The following is a 15407-nucleotide window of genomic DNA, read 5'->3' on the forward strand; positions in this document are numbered from 1 at the left end:
AGCATACACAGATTTATGATATTGTGTAGCAGTAGTATACATAGATTTATGATATTGTGAAGCACTAGTATACATAGATTTATGATATTGTGTAGCAGTAGTATACATAGATTTATGATATTGTGTAGCAGTAGAATACACAGATTTATTATATTGTGTAGCACTAGTATACACAGATTTATGATATTGTGTAGCACTAGTATACATAGATTTATGATATTGTGAAGCACTAGTATACACGGATTTATGATATTGTGTAGCACTAGTATACATAGATTTATGATATTGTGTAGCAGTAGTATACATAGATTTATGATATTGTGTAGCAGTAGTATACATAGATTTATGATATTGTGTAGCACTAGTATACATAGATTTATGATATTGTGTAGCACTAGTATACATAGATTTATGATATTGTGTAGCACTAGTATACATAGATTTATGATATTGTGTAGCAGTAGTATACATAGATTTATGATATTGTGTAGCAGTAGTATATATAGATTTATGATATTGTGTAGCAGTAGTATACATAGATTTATGATATTGTGTAGCAGTAGTATACTTAGATTTATGATATTGTGTAGCAGTAGTATACATAGATTTATGATATTGTGTAGCACTAGTATACACAGATTTATGATATTGTGTAGCACTAGTATACATAGATTTATGATATTGTGTAGCACTAGTATACATAGATTTATGATATTGTGTAGCACTAGTATACATAGATTTATGATATTCTGAAGCACTAGTATACACAGATTTATGATATTGTTTAGCAGTAGTATATATAGATTTATGATATTGTGTAGCAGTAGTATACACAGATTTATGATATTATGTAGCAGTAGTATACATAGATTTATGATATTGTGAAGCAGTAGTATACATAGATTTATGATATTGTGAAGCAGTAGTATACATAGATTTATGATATTGTGAAGCACTAGTATACATAGATGTATGATATTGTGTAGCAGCAGTATACATAGATTTATGATATTGTGTAGCAGTAGTATATATAGATTTATGATATTGTGTAGCAGTAGTATACATAGATATATGATATTGTGTAGCAGTAGAATACATAGATTTATGATATTGTGTAGCACTAGTATACACAGATTTATGATATTATGTAGCAGTAGTATACATAGATTTATGATATTGTGAAGCACTAGTATACACAGATTTATGATATTGTGTAGCACTAGTATACATAGATTTATGATATTGTGTAGCACTAGTATACATAGATTTATGATATTGTGTAGCAGTAGTATAGATAGATTTATGATATTGTGTAGCACTAGTATACATAGATTTATGATATTGTGAAGCAGTAGTATACATAGATTTATGATATTCTGAAGCACTAGTATACACAGATTTATGATATTGTGTAGCAGTAGTATACATAGATTTATGATATTGTTTAGCAGTAGTATACATAGATTTATGATATTGTTTAGCAGTAGTATACATAGATTTATGATATTGTGTAGCACTAGTATACATAGATTTATGATATTGTGAAGCAGTAGTATACATAGATTTATGATATTCTGAAGCACTAGTATACACAGATTTATGATATTGTGTAGCAGTAGTATACATAGATTTATGATATTGTTTAGCAGTAGTATACATAGATTTATGATATTGTTTAGCAGTAGTATACATAGATTTATGATATTGTGTAGCACTAGTATACACAGATTTATGATATTGTGTAGCAGTAGTATACATAGATTTATGATATTGTGTAGCACTAGTATACATAGATTTATGATATTGTGTAGCAGTAGTATACATAGATACGCTTGAGTTGAACCATTGTATAAAATTCCTACGTTTTGATATTATTTTCAGAATTTGTCCGCTTACTCCCTGCACCAGTGATTCCAATCAACCTTTTTTAAACTTAAAAGGACAGTAAACCTTAAAATTAATGTTATATAATTCTGCACATAGTGCAGGATTATATAACATTATATTAGCCAAACTTTCTAACACATAATATTCCCTTTTCATTTTTAACAAAAAACCCCGTTTTACAGACCCGCTCTCTGTGCTCTGCTGAGCGGGTCTGCTTTTTTTCACAGCGCATCAGGCCAGCTGTATAGTCACAGCCCGGCCCGACCGCGCCATAAGATTAAGTGCAGCTCGCTCCTGGAATATTATGTGTTAGAAAGTTTGGCTAATATAATGTTATATAATTCTGCACTATTTGCAGAATTATATAACATTAATTTTAAGGTTTACTGACCCTTTAAAGGGACAGTCAACACCAAAATTTTTGTTGTTTAAAAAGATAGATAATCCCTTTATTACCCATTCCCCAGTTTTGCATAACCAACACTGTTATAGAAATACAATTTTTACCAGTGTAATTACCTTGTATCTAAGCCTCTGCAGACTGCCCCTTATTTCAGTTCATTTGACAGACTTGCATTTTAGCCAATCGGTGCTCACTCCTCAGATAACATTGAGCTCACGCGTGAATTTACTATGTGAAACACATGAACTAATGCCCTCTAGTGGTGAACAACTGTCAAAATGCTTTCATATTAGAGGCGGCCTTCAAGGTCTAAGAAATTACCATATGAACCTCTTAGGTTTAGCTTTCAACTAAGAATACCAAGAGAACAAAGCAAAAATGGTGATAAAAGTTAATTGGAAAGTTGTTTAAAATTACATGCCCTATTTGAATTATGAAAGTTGTTTTTTTTTTGGACTTGACTGTCCCTTTAAGATGGTATAAACTCTCTTAAAGTGATACATATTTTCTGTCATTCGTATGAATGAGCAGCAATTAAACCTGTTATTACATTGTAGGAAAAAAAGGGTTTTTTAGACAGCATTGTATTCCAAAAATTTCTATCAATCGTACGAAAATTTTGAATTTTATTTTTTTAATAAATTTATTTTTTTATGCCTGATAAAATGTGAAGTAGAAGCTGTTTAAATGCAAATTGAAACAAATACAGCAGTAGTTAGTTGTGTGCATCCTACTAATTACTCTAATGTATATTGTGCTTAACCAATGATCACTAGCAGGAAGAACACAAATAATAATTTGATTAGTTTCATTTTAATTTAACGCAACTTTCTCTCTTTTTTTTTTTTTTTTTAGCTATATGCTGCTCTTTCATATAGATGATTTTTTTTTATTTTTTTTTGAGTACAATACACCTTTAAAGTGCCATAAAACTTGTTGAGATCTGTGCATATCCTAAAAGGGCTAATTAAAGGGACAGTCTACACCAGAATATTTATTGTTTTAAAAGATAGATAACCCCTTTATTACCCATTCTCTAGTTTTGCATAACCAACACAGTTATATTAATGTACTTTTTACCTCTGTGATTATCTTGTATCTAAGCCTCTGCAAACTGCCCCTTTATTTAAGTTCTTTTGACAGACTTGCACTTTAGCCAATCAGTGCTGGCTCCTAGGAACTTCACGTGCGTGAGCACAGTGTTATTTATATGAAACACATGAACTAACACCCTCTAGTGGAGAAAAACTGTCAAAATGCCCTGAGCTAAGAGGCGGCCTTCAAGGGCTTAGAAATTAGCATATGAACCTCCTAGATTTAGCTTTTAACTAGGAATACCAAGAGAACAAAGCAAAATTGGTGATAGAAGTAAATTGGAAATTGTTTAAAATGACATGCCCTATCTAAATAATAAGTTTGTTTTGGACTAGACTGTCCCATTAAGTAAAAATAGTTTGCATAGAAAATGTGTTTAAAAATTGCTTGCAAGTTTTTTTTTTTTTTTTTTAATAAGCAAAATTAGTTACATAGCCATCCTGTCTGAAGTAGCCTGATCCCCCCCCCCCCCCCCCCTTTATCAGTATTTAGCATCAGAAACACAGGCATTGTATTTCCAGGCAGCTTATTTACTTCTAGGCATTCTCCAGCAGATAGATACAGCCATAGAAGGAGTTGTGTGGGGGGAGTTAGAGCTGTACAATTTGGAAACTTAAAAGAAAGGTTAATGGTGAGGCACTGAAGTATAAATTTGCAGGAAAGTAATTAAAATACATCATATTATATTTTGTCTCTGTTAACTTGTTTTATGTTCCTTTAAGTAATAACTTTTGAGGATTGAAACTGCCAGCATGTTGCATACCTTGCTTTCTATTGTTCAGTGACTGTCCTTTTGTGCAGAGACAAGCTTCCACAAGCCCACTAAAAATAAGTATAAAGGGAAATTAAATCCAATTTTTTTTTAAATTTTATTATACAGAAAGAGTCTGCTATTTTAAACAACTTTCCAATTTATTTCTATGATTTAATTTGTTTTGATCTCTTGTTATCCTTTGTTGAAAATAATACCGATGTAGACTCGGGAGCTCCCGATTGATAGCTGCACATGTATGCCTCATGTTATTGGCTCACCCATGTGCATTGCTGCTTCATCAAAGGATACCAAGAGAATGAAGCAAATGAGATAATAGACGTAAATTAGAAAGTTGTTTAAACCAGGGCTCGACAAACCCAGGAGCCTGGGAGCCACTGGCTCCTAGAATTTTACCCCTGGCTCCTAACTTTTTGGGTTATTCTCCATATATCTATGTACAAATCCAACTGTCTGGCTCCTAAAAATATGCCTGGCTCCTAAATATTCTTATTGGCTCCTAATGTTTGAATATATTTGTCAAGCACTGGTTTAAACGTATATACTCTGCCTGAATCATGAAAGAAAAATGTGGGTTTCATGTCCATTTTAAACACAGGAACAATATAATAAGTGCAACTTAGCAGTAAATACAATAAAAAAACATACAAAATATGACTTATCCATTATTAAAACAAGCTATCAAAACTTAATATACATAAAAATATAAATAAAAAATACAGGCAGTCAATAGCACTAACCATCACAATTTTAATATAAAAAGGTTATAACTCAGCATATCAAAGAAGAACCGGGGAGAAATCAAACTTTCATGTCACCTTGGAGCAGCTACTCTAGAGAACAGTGTCAAACATCTTTGTAGTGCTTAGTATGTGCAACAGCAGCACGAGTGTGTGTGTAATGTGTATAAATCTTTATTAAACTGCTGCTGTGAGCCTGCACATTGTGTCCCCTGTTATCTGTTCATTACAACATTTTATTAGATGGGAGAAATGCTAGAATGTTTTTAGTGACCTACATCATACTACGTACATATAGTCTTAATTCTCACAGTTTTTACCATTTTGTTGCATTTATGGAGTCCCTGGGAAGTAAAAAAAAAAAATAAATAAATAAATATTAAAGTTGGAAAACATAACCATTCATGATTTAGATGAGACATTCATGATTTAGATAGACAATAGAATTTTAAATAACTTTCCATTTTACTTCTATTATTTAATTTTCTTCCTTCTCTTGTTATCCTTTGCTGAAAGGTTTATCTAGGTAAGCTCAGAAATGGCAAAGAGCCTAGGTTCTAGCTGCTGATTGGTGGCTGCATATATATATCGATTGTCATTGGCTCTCCCATGTGTTCAGTTAGAAACCATTAGTGCATTTCTGCTCCTTGAACAAATGATAGCAAGAGAATGAAACAAATTTGATAATAGAACTAAACTGGAAAGTTGTTTAAAATTGTATGCTCTGTCTGACTCATAAAGGAAAAACGTTGGGTTTCATGTCCCTTTAAGCTTCACTCTCTACTTACTCTACTGTAACTTGTCTTTCCCATCAAACAATCTCACTAATCCACTTGGCTCGCTGGTACCTTGTACCTGTTGACCATTCTTCAGCTCTATATGTCAACTAGAATGACTTTTATAAACTATATTACATAGCTGAGAGATGACTGCAATAAAGGAATATGCCTTTTTTACAAGCACTGCCTAAACAAATCCTTTTCACCTATGATTCTTCGATATGCCTATTAACTGAGATTCCAGATTTTCATACTCTTCCTTCAGATTCGCTTTTCACTATATGACATTTTCACAATAACTTTTGTCTCACATTGCGGGTTTTCTAGTTCCGAGAATTGGAATTGCACACTGCAAACTTTATAAGCCTCACACTGCTGTGCATATGCCCTTATTGGCCCTAGCAGGGGAATACAATTACATACAGAGAAACCATGCATGTTTTGCTAAGAAAATTACAATGGAAGACCTTGTCCAGCAACAAGTCCAGATTGACTTCTCTAAATGAGGCAATGCAAGTAATGGGGCAGTTGAAAACCAATTGCAGCAAACTATATGTTAATGTATTCAGATGCTTAGGGAACTCAGCTGGTATGTTAATTTATTACAGTACTCCACATAAGATCAATTAACATATTCATCAAAGCTTACACTAAATAGATTACCTTAGACTTGAAATGCACAGAAATGTGCCTGTATGGACCTTATGGGCTGAACCCGATTACAAAGGTCGATGCTGATGTTCCATGAGTGATCCATGTACCACTTTAGTTCTATGAAAAATATCAACAAGAGCTTTATGGCTGGGAATATACAATTGTTCACCTTAGGAATTAGTGAAAATAGATCTTTTGAAAAGTGTATAATCTGATCACTAGCTGGGGAGGGGGGATATAGTTTATTAGTCCTCAGTATTTTACTAGTACTATTCTAAGTAAAAAAAAAAAATGTATAAGCTAGAAAATAAAAATGCAGTAGGTTAGGAACCATTCTGCCTGCAACATGGTGCACTTTTTCCTCACTTATTGTGATGGCATAATGTCTAAGGCAATGTCTTCTATAATTGATATCTTAGCTGCCTCAGAGTCTGTTTTATCTGACTATATCCTCAGCACAGTTGCACCAAATAAATAACATTTTCTTTGTCCGTTTGCTTTTAAGGGTCTTAGGGATAAAATGTATTGTTAATCAATAACTGGCAGAACCGTTTTTCAAATTCCTTATCAAATGACAGCCAGATGGTACAATTACATTAGTTTTGACAGGTTTTTTCTACAAATGTGCAATATGTGCCATTGTTAGGCTGTATCTATCCACCTGCTTCCAAACACCCCTTAGGTCACAACCTTAGGAAACATTCCATCCAGATGGTCAAATCAAGAATGTCTGTTTTTAATGGCTTGTGCCATTCATTTTAAGAAAAGCTTTGCACCATTGTTTCCTTTGTCCAAAACAATAAAAGTTGTGTGTGTTGTTGTGTTTTACTTATTTATTTTTTTGTGTTTTTGATGCTCATGTAAAATGCCTTTTTTAACTTGAGATCACTGGTGCTTTGCATAATATAACAAAGATCAATCTTGTGACCCACTTACAGAGATCTATCAATAGATTACAATCTAGCTTTTGAGCACTATTTACATCTACAATATTCTTGTGAATTACACTCTCTATTGTTTTTTCATCTAAACAGAAACATTTACATTTATCCTATCTCTCTTTTTAGGTTTTCAGTGTTTTATAGGGACAGTCTACTTGAAAATTGTTATTGTTTAAAAAGATAGATGATTTAATTGTTACCTATTCCCCAGTTTTGCATAACCAACACTGTTAAATTAACATACATTTACCTCTATGGTTACCTGTGTTTTATCCCCTGCAGACTGTCCCTTATCTCAGTGCTTTTTTTTCTTTTACAAGATACGATGAGTCCACGGATTTCATCCTCACTTGTGGGATATTGCCTCATGGTCAGCAGGAGGAGGCAAAGAGCACCACAGCAGAGCTGTATATATAGCTCCTCCCTTCCCTCCCACTCCAGTCAGTTTCTTTGCCTGTGTTAGTAATAGGAAAAGGTAAAGTGAACCCTTCCTTCATCCGAATCTAGTTTCTCTACAGCTAACTGCTTGCAGATTGAACGCTTGATTTTATCTAAGCGAGGGTTTTCTGATTCGGTCATAGATACCTTGATTCAGGCACGTAAGCCTGTTACTAGAAAAATTTACCATAAGATATGGCGTAAATATCTATTGGTGCGAATCCAAGGTCTACTCATGGAGTAGGGTTAGGATTCCCAGGATTTTGTCTTTTCTCCAAGACGGATTGGAGAAAGGGTTGTCAGCAAGTTCTTTAAAGGGACAGATTTCTGCTTTATCTATTTTGTTACACAGACGTCTGGCCGATGTTCCAGATGTTCAATCTTTTTGTCAGGCTCTGACTAGAATCAGGCCTGTGTTTAGACCAATTGCTCCTCCTTGGAGTTTGAATTTAGTTCTTACAGTTCTTCAAGGGGTTCTGTTTGAACCTATGCATTCCATAGATATTAAGTTATTGTCTTGGAAAGTTTTATTTTTGGTTGCTATTTCTTCTGCTTGCAGAGTATCAGAGCTTTCGGCATTACAATGTGATTCTCCTTATCTTATTTTCCATTCAGATAAGGTGGTGGTACGAACCAAACCTCGTTTTCTTCCTAAGGTTGTTTCAAATAAGAATATTAATCAGGAAATTGTTGTTCCTTCCTTGTGTCCTAATCCTTCTTCTAAGAAGGAGCGGCTGTTGCATAATTTGGACATGGTCCGTGCTTTGAAGTTCTACTTACAGGCGACTAAGGATTTTTGCCAATCGTCTTCATTGTTTGTTGTTTTCTCTGGGAAACGTAGGGGTCAGAAAGCTATGGCTACCTCTCTTTTTGGCTGAGGAGTATCATCCGTTTTGCATATGAGACTGCTGGACAGCAGCCTCCTGAACGAATTACGGCTCATTCCACTAGGGCTGTGGCTTCCTCATGGGCATTCAAAAATGATGCTTCTGTTGAACAGATTTGCAAAGCTGCAACTTGGTCTTCTCTTCACACTTTTTCCAAATTTTACAAATTTGATACCTTTGCCTCATCTGAGGCTGTTTTTGGGAGAAAAGTTCTTCAAGCAGTGGTGCCTTCTGTTTAGGTTCCCTGTCTTGTCCCTCCCTTTTCATCCGTGTACTATAGCTTTGGTATTGTATCCAAAAGTAAGGATGAAATCCGTGGACTCATCTTATGTAAAAGGAAAGGAAATGTATTCTTACCTGATAAATTTGTTTTTTTTACGATACGATGAGTCCACGGCCCACCCTGTTTTTTGTACGACAGGTCTTTAATTTTGTTAAACTTCAGTCACCTCTGCACCTTGGCTTTTCCTTTCTCTTCCTAACTTCGGTCGAATGACTGGAGTGGGAGGGAAGGGAGGAACTATATATACAGCTCTGCTGTGGTGCTCTTTGCCTCCTCCTGCTGACCAGGAGGCGATATCCCACAAGTAAGGATGAAATCCGTGGACTCATCGTATCGTAAAAGAAACAAATTTATCAGGTAAGAATAAATTTCCTTTTTACATAGAAACATAGATTTTGATAGCAAATAAGAACCCTAGGCCCAGCAAGTCTGCCTGATAGGGTGATTGATTCATGGAATAAAATTCCAGGTGATAATGACGAACACTATCTGTAATGAAGTTCTGCAAATGAATCTACTACCCTTCAGCTTGAGATTGTGACCCCTTGCTCTTGGTTTTTTCTTTTTATAAAAAATACTCACAGCCTCAGCTTTACTAAGCCCCTCAAGTTTCTATCATATCACCTCTTTCCCTTCTCTCCTCTTATCTATATATTTAGGTCACTGAGCCTCTCCTGGTAGCTTATTTTTTAGACAATATAGCATGTTAGTAGCCCTCCCTTTTTTCTAGCTTTTTACAGTCTTGTATTTCCATCTAATATGAGGAGAGTCCACGGCTTCATTCATTACTTGTGGGAAATACAGAGCCTGGCCACCAGGAGGAGGCACAGACACCCTAGCCAAAGTCTTTAATACCTCCCCCACTCCCCTCATCCCCCAATCATTCTTTGCCTTTCATCACAGGAGGATGGCTGAAAAGTGTCGGAATAGATGTCATTCCGTTTGCCAGATTCCGTCTCCGGCCTCTTCAGCTGTGTATGCTGAGGCAGTGGAACGGCGACCATTCGGACCTGTCCCAACTGATCTCTCTGGACAATGGGTCGAGGAAGTCTCTCTCTTGGTGGCTCCGTCCAGAACAGCTGTCCCAGCGGACAATCTTCCTCAGACCATCGTAGGAGATTGTGACTACGGATGCGAGTCTCCTAGGTTGGGGAGCGGTTTGGGGTGCCAGGAAAGGCACAGGGCAGGTGGAATCGGAAGGAGTCTCTTCTCTCAATCAAAATCCTGGAACTTTGGGCGATCTTCAACGCTCTGAAGGCTTGGCCCCTCCTGGATTTGTTCAAATCCATCAGGTCCCAGTCAGACAATATTACCTCAGGGGCTTGCATCAACCACCAGGGGGAAAAAAAAAGCTCACTAGCCATGAGGGAAGTATCTTGAATCCTGGAGTGGGCAGAGACTCACAAATGTTCGCTACCAGCGATTCACATCCCGGGTGTAGACAACTGGGAAGCGGATTTTCTCAGCAGACAATCCTTCCATCCGGGGGAATGGTCTCTTCACCACAAAGTGTTTGCGGAGATCTGCAACAGTTGGGGGACTCCAGAGATAGATCTCATGGCGTCCAGACTCAACTGCAAGCTACCCAGATATGGGTTACGGTCCAGGGATCCCCAGGTGGAACTGATAGATGCCTTGGCAGTGCCTTGGGGATTCAACCTAGTGTACATATTTCCACCGTTACCACTTCTACCTTGTGTAGTGACACGCATCAAACAGGAGCAAGCATCATCTATTCTGATTGCTCCATCGTGGCCACGGAGGACGTGGTTTGCGGATCTAGTGGGGATGTCGTCCTCCCCACCATGGAGGTTGCCCTGTCGCAGGGATCTGCTGGTACAGGGTCCCTTTGTGCATCAGAATCTAGATTCTCTGAGGCTGACTGCGTAGAGATTAAACGCTTAGTCTTAGCCATAAGAGTTTTTTCAGAGAGGGTAATTGATACTCTCATTCAAGCCAGAAAGCTGGTTAACCGTCGCATCTATCATAAGGTGTGGAGGACCTACTTACTCTGGTGTGAATCTCAGGGATACTCCTGGCACAAGGTCAGGGTATCCAGAATTCTTTCCTTTCTCCAGGATTGTCTGGAGAAGGGACTTGCCGCCAGTTCCTTAAGGGGACAAATTACGGCTCTATATGTACTGTTACACAAGAAGCTTGCTGAGCTCTCTGATATTCAGTCTTTTGTTCAGGCTTTGTCCAGGATCAGGACTGTGTTTAGACATTCTGCTCTTCCTTGGAGCTTGAATTTAGTTCTGAAGGTTTTGCAGGGGCCTCCATTCAAGCCTATGCATTCTCTTGATATCAAGACTCTGTCTTGGAAGGTTCTTTTTCTTTTGGCCATCGCTTCGGCATGCAGAGTGTCTGAATTAGCGGCCTTGCAATGTGAGCCGCCTTATCTGGTTTTTCATGCAGATAAGGCTGTTCTTCGCACTGGCTTGGGTTTTCTTTCTAAGGTTGTGTCTGATCGCAACATTAATCAAGAAATTGTGGTTCCTTCATTGTGTCCTAAACAGTCTTCTTGGAAAGAACGGTTGCTTCATAACTTAGATGTGGTTCGTGCCTTGAAATTCTATCTTCAGGCTATGAAGGATTTCAGACAGACTTCCACCTTGTTTGTTGTCTATTCGGGGAAGCGCAAGGGGCAGAAGGCTTCTTCTACTGCCCTATCTTTTTGGCTGAGGAGCATGATTCGTTTGGCTTATGAGACAGCAGGACATAAACCTCCTCAGGGGATTACGGCTCACTCAACTAGAGCTGTGGCTTCTTCTTGGGCCTTTAAGGATGAGGCCTCTATGGAGCAGATTCATAAGGCGGCTATCTGGTCCTCCTTACATACTTTTACAGCTTTTGGGAGAAAGGAATTGCAGGCTGTGGTGCCCTTAGATTAGGGTCCGTCTCTTCTTTTTTTTTTTTTTGTTTTTTTTTTTACCCTCCCGTTTTTTTCATTCAGTGTCCTCTTAAGCTTGGGTATGTGTTTCTCACAAGCAATGAATGAAGCCGTGGACTCTTCTCGTATTAGATGAAAAACATAAATTATGCTTACCTGATAATTTCATTTCCATCGTTATGAGGAGAGTCCACAGATCCCGCCTGATTCTCCGTTGGGCAGACCTAAATTTAGTTGGTTGTTCTTCTGGCAAATTTTATACCCTGATATTTCTCCTACTGTTCCTTGTTCCTGCGGAAGAATGACTGGTGGATGAGGGCAGTGGGGTAGGTATTTAAGCCTTTGGCTGGAGTGTCTTTGCCTCCTCCTGGTGGCCAGGTTCTGTATTTCCCACAAGTAATAAATGAAGCCGTGGGCTCTCCTCGTAACGATGGAAATTAAATGATCAGGTAAGCATAATTTATGTTTTTAGCTAAAAAGTGCTGGTTCATTTGCCACGGGGGTGAGCACAGTGTTATCTTTATGGCACACATGAACTAGCAATGTCATATTATACATTAATCTGGACTTGTAAAGGAACATAAAGATTAGCAATAACCTTTATAAGAAACAGGAGAACCTCTTGAAATAAAAGGAAGGAGACGTAAACAATGTTACATTTTTATGTTTTTCCTACTTTATACCAATATTGTTCTTTTTAAATAGCTTTGTGTGCCTCTTTAATTTATGTTAAAGGGACATTTAACGCTTTGAGATGTTAATATAGAATAATAAATCATATATATGGAAAAAAAGCTTTTCAGTTGCTGTTAGAGATGGAAGTGCAGCCCACAGTTATATTCCACACATCCATTGGCTGCACACTCTAGTGACCTATTTATAATTGTTTCTAATTGGCCACAGCAGAGAACATAATCTAAACTACAACATGGCTGCACCCATTGTTATATAGACACTAAAACTTTACACTTATTTTGTCATTATTTAAACAGCTAATGAAACTTTAAAAAATACATCTACATGTTATTCTCAGTCTAATCTTTTCTTTGAATGCATCATTCTATCTAGCATTTATTTAGTGCTTAATGTCCCTTTAAGCAGTTTGTAACATGTTTATGCCCCTGGTTCACATCTATGATATTAAGTTTGTACAAAATCTGTATTTTTGTGTGTTTCTAAGGGTTGAATATCTTGTTAATAAAAAAATACTATGTGTAATGTTGCTTTATTTTTATTTTTTTATTTTCTAAAACTCTTTTTGCAATGGTAATTAATTTTATATGTAACAATTTCTGCAAAAACTGAAGTATTTAATTGATATTTTTTTGTAGAATATGCTTTAACCGGATTCTAATGTCATATTGTATTAATTCCTTTTTGTATGCACGATTTAATTTCCCCCCATTTTTTTATTTTTATTTTAATACAGTATTCCGGTTTCCAGCAAACGGCAGACAAGTGTTTTGTATGTGGGCATCTTATAATGGAAATGGTAAGTGAATCTTTCCTCACACATGTGAAAAGCATTTTCTCTCGATACATAGACAAACACGACTTGTACTAGAGCCTTCTATTCCTTTATAAGAAGGAGCGACAGGGTGTTGCAGTAAATGTGCACTTTCAACCCTGTTACAATTTAGTTCTCCTGATATTTCCTTCCCCCTTTTATTTCATGTGTTTTTGAGAACAGGTTATTTAATCTTCCGTGCAAATACAACTCTGGTTGCTTATTAATTTAGTAATTCAATCTCTTCCACAGCAAGGTACAATTCCTGGGCAGACACAGACAAGCTTAAAACTTGCAGGTTGTTCAGATCTTCATTCCGTTTACAAGAAAATATGATCTTTTGAACCTAAAGGGATGTAAAACCCCAACATTTTATTTTGTGATTTAGACAGCGCAGACCATTTTAAAAAAAGTTTCCAATTTACTTCTATTATCAAATTTGCGTCGTTCCGATGATATTCTTTGTTGTTGAGATACCTAGGTAAGCACCTGGATCACTACATGCCAGGAAATAGTGCTGCCACATAGTGCTCTTGCAAATTGATAACATTCTTTCAAAACTGCTGCCACATAGTGCTCCAGAAATGGTCTTTTCACAAAAGATACCAAGAGAACGAAGAAAATTGATAATAGAAGTAAATTGTTGTTGTTTAAAATTGCATGCTCTATCTTAATCACGAAAGATCATTTTCATTTTCATATCACTTTATAAAAAATGACATATTTTAATTCCATTCTACATCTACAAGGTAAATACATAGTAACACATTTTTACATGTATATTAGAGAGGGTATATGATTTCTAATATCTCAGATAAATACTTATGTCGGCTTACATTTTCAGTTTGAGTTACTGAAGCAGAAGGTGTTTCTGTCAAATTTCAGGGCTGCAATTTTGATTTTGGTGGGTGGGGGTTGCATGTTCATTAAAAGACTCATTTAAAAGTTTTCAGCTGAGGTCACTGCTTCTCTTTGAATATTGGCTTTCCTTTATCAATTGACCTCAAGTCTGCGCAGCGTTTAAATGTTTAACTTAGATAACAAAAGCAAAAACACATCTGCCGTAGTTTATATTCTGCATCCTCATTCTTGTCTTGTTCCTATATTAATTCTTGTGTTTGTTTTTAAGATTTTACAGGCCCTTGGGAAGTCTTACCATCCTGGCTGCTTTCGATGTGTGGTGTGTAATGAATGTTTGGATGGAGTCCCCTTTACAGTAGACGTGGAAAATAACATTTACTGTGTCAAAGATTACCACACGTAAGAAAAAGTTTAATATACTAGCGTAAATAAAGGACCAGTAAATACAGTAGAATTTTGTAATCAAGAAATGCATAAGTAAACGAATGCATTAGCTCTTACTCTGAATTTCAAATAAACAATGGATTTTTTTTCTGACAAATTCCCCTGCCCCCTTTATAACGTGACAGCCTTCCAGGCTTGTATATGTATACAGCTGCCATACATGTATACAGGGTATGCAGACTTCATGCAATTAAAAATACAATATTTATTGTATCAAGAGTATATACAACATTTTCAAGTATATGTAATACCAACAACTTGCTCAGAGATCACAAATAATTTTACAAGCTGTCTTATAAAGCAGAGAGATTGACTAATCAACCAATAGAGCTTCCTCTAGTTAAAAGGTTTATAATTCACCTGTTGGTTTAACCCTTAGGGTAGGATTGTCTCAAAATGGCGATTAGCCAATCTCTCTCTACATACATTTTAAGAACAAGATATTAATAAAACAACTTTATATAATGTATATAATAATAACATTCTAATGCCCAAACATCTTGAATTGTAAATATGATAAATTATTACTTAACAATCAATCTTTACTGTTTGGATTAGGACGATTTTTGTTTACATTTATAGTCTTGCCCTACATACTAAAAATAGGAAAAGTATCCATTGTATAAGTATTCCAATACTTACTTTAATAACATATTTTTGGAAAAGCAGTTAAGAAGGAACAGGAAATCTCCAATATACACCATAAAATTTGTTGTTGAGTAGGAGAGGGTGAGAAAATATTGTATATGTTTACCCTGTTAACTCTTTACATGATCTGTAGGTATAAATGTGGATATAAAAAGACCGCTCAATTTAATAAAAGTAG

At 36.1% G+C, this 15407-nt stretch overlaps 1 protein-coding gene across 1 annotated transcript in view; it reads left to right on the forward strand.

Annotated features, from left to right (window-relative positions):
* The window catches only part of WTIP (WT1 interacting protein), a 300143-nt gene that overhangs the window by 217140 nt on the left and 67596 nt on the right, over positions 1 to 15407 (forward strand). Inside the window, exons 4-5 of the mRNA XM_053701438.1 lie at positions 13199 to 13261; positions 14406 to 14536. Coding sequence (XP_053557413.1) covers positions 13199 to 13261; positions 14406 to 14536 — 194 coding nt within the window. The remainder of the gene's footprint in view (positions 1 to 13198; positions 13262 to 14405; positions 14537 to 15407) is intronic.

The sequence above is a fragment of the Bombina bombina genome, chromosome 1 (genome assembly GCF_027579735.1).
Source record: "Bombina bombina isolate aBomBom1 chromosome 1, aBomBom1.pri, whole genome shotgun sequence".
NCBI lineage: Eukaryota > Metazoa > Chordata > Amphibia > Anura > Bombinatoridae > Bombina > Bombina bombina.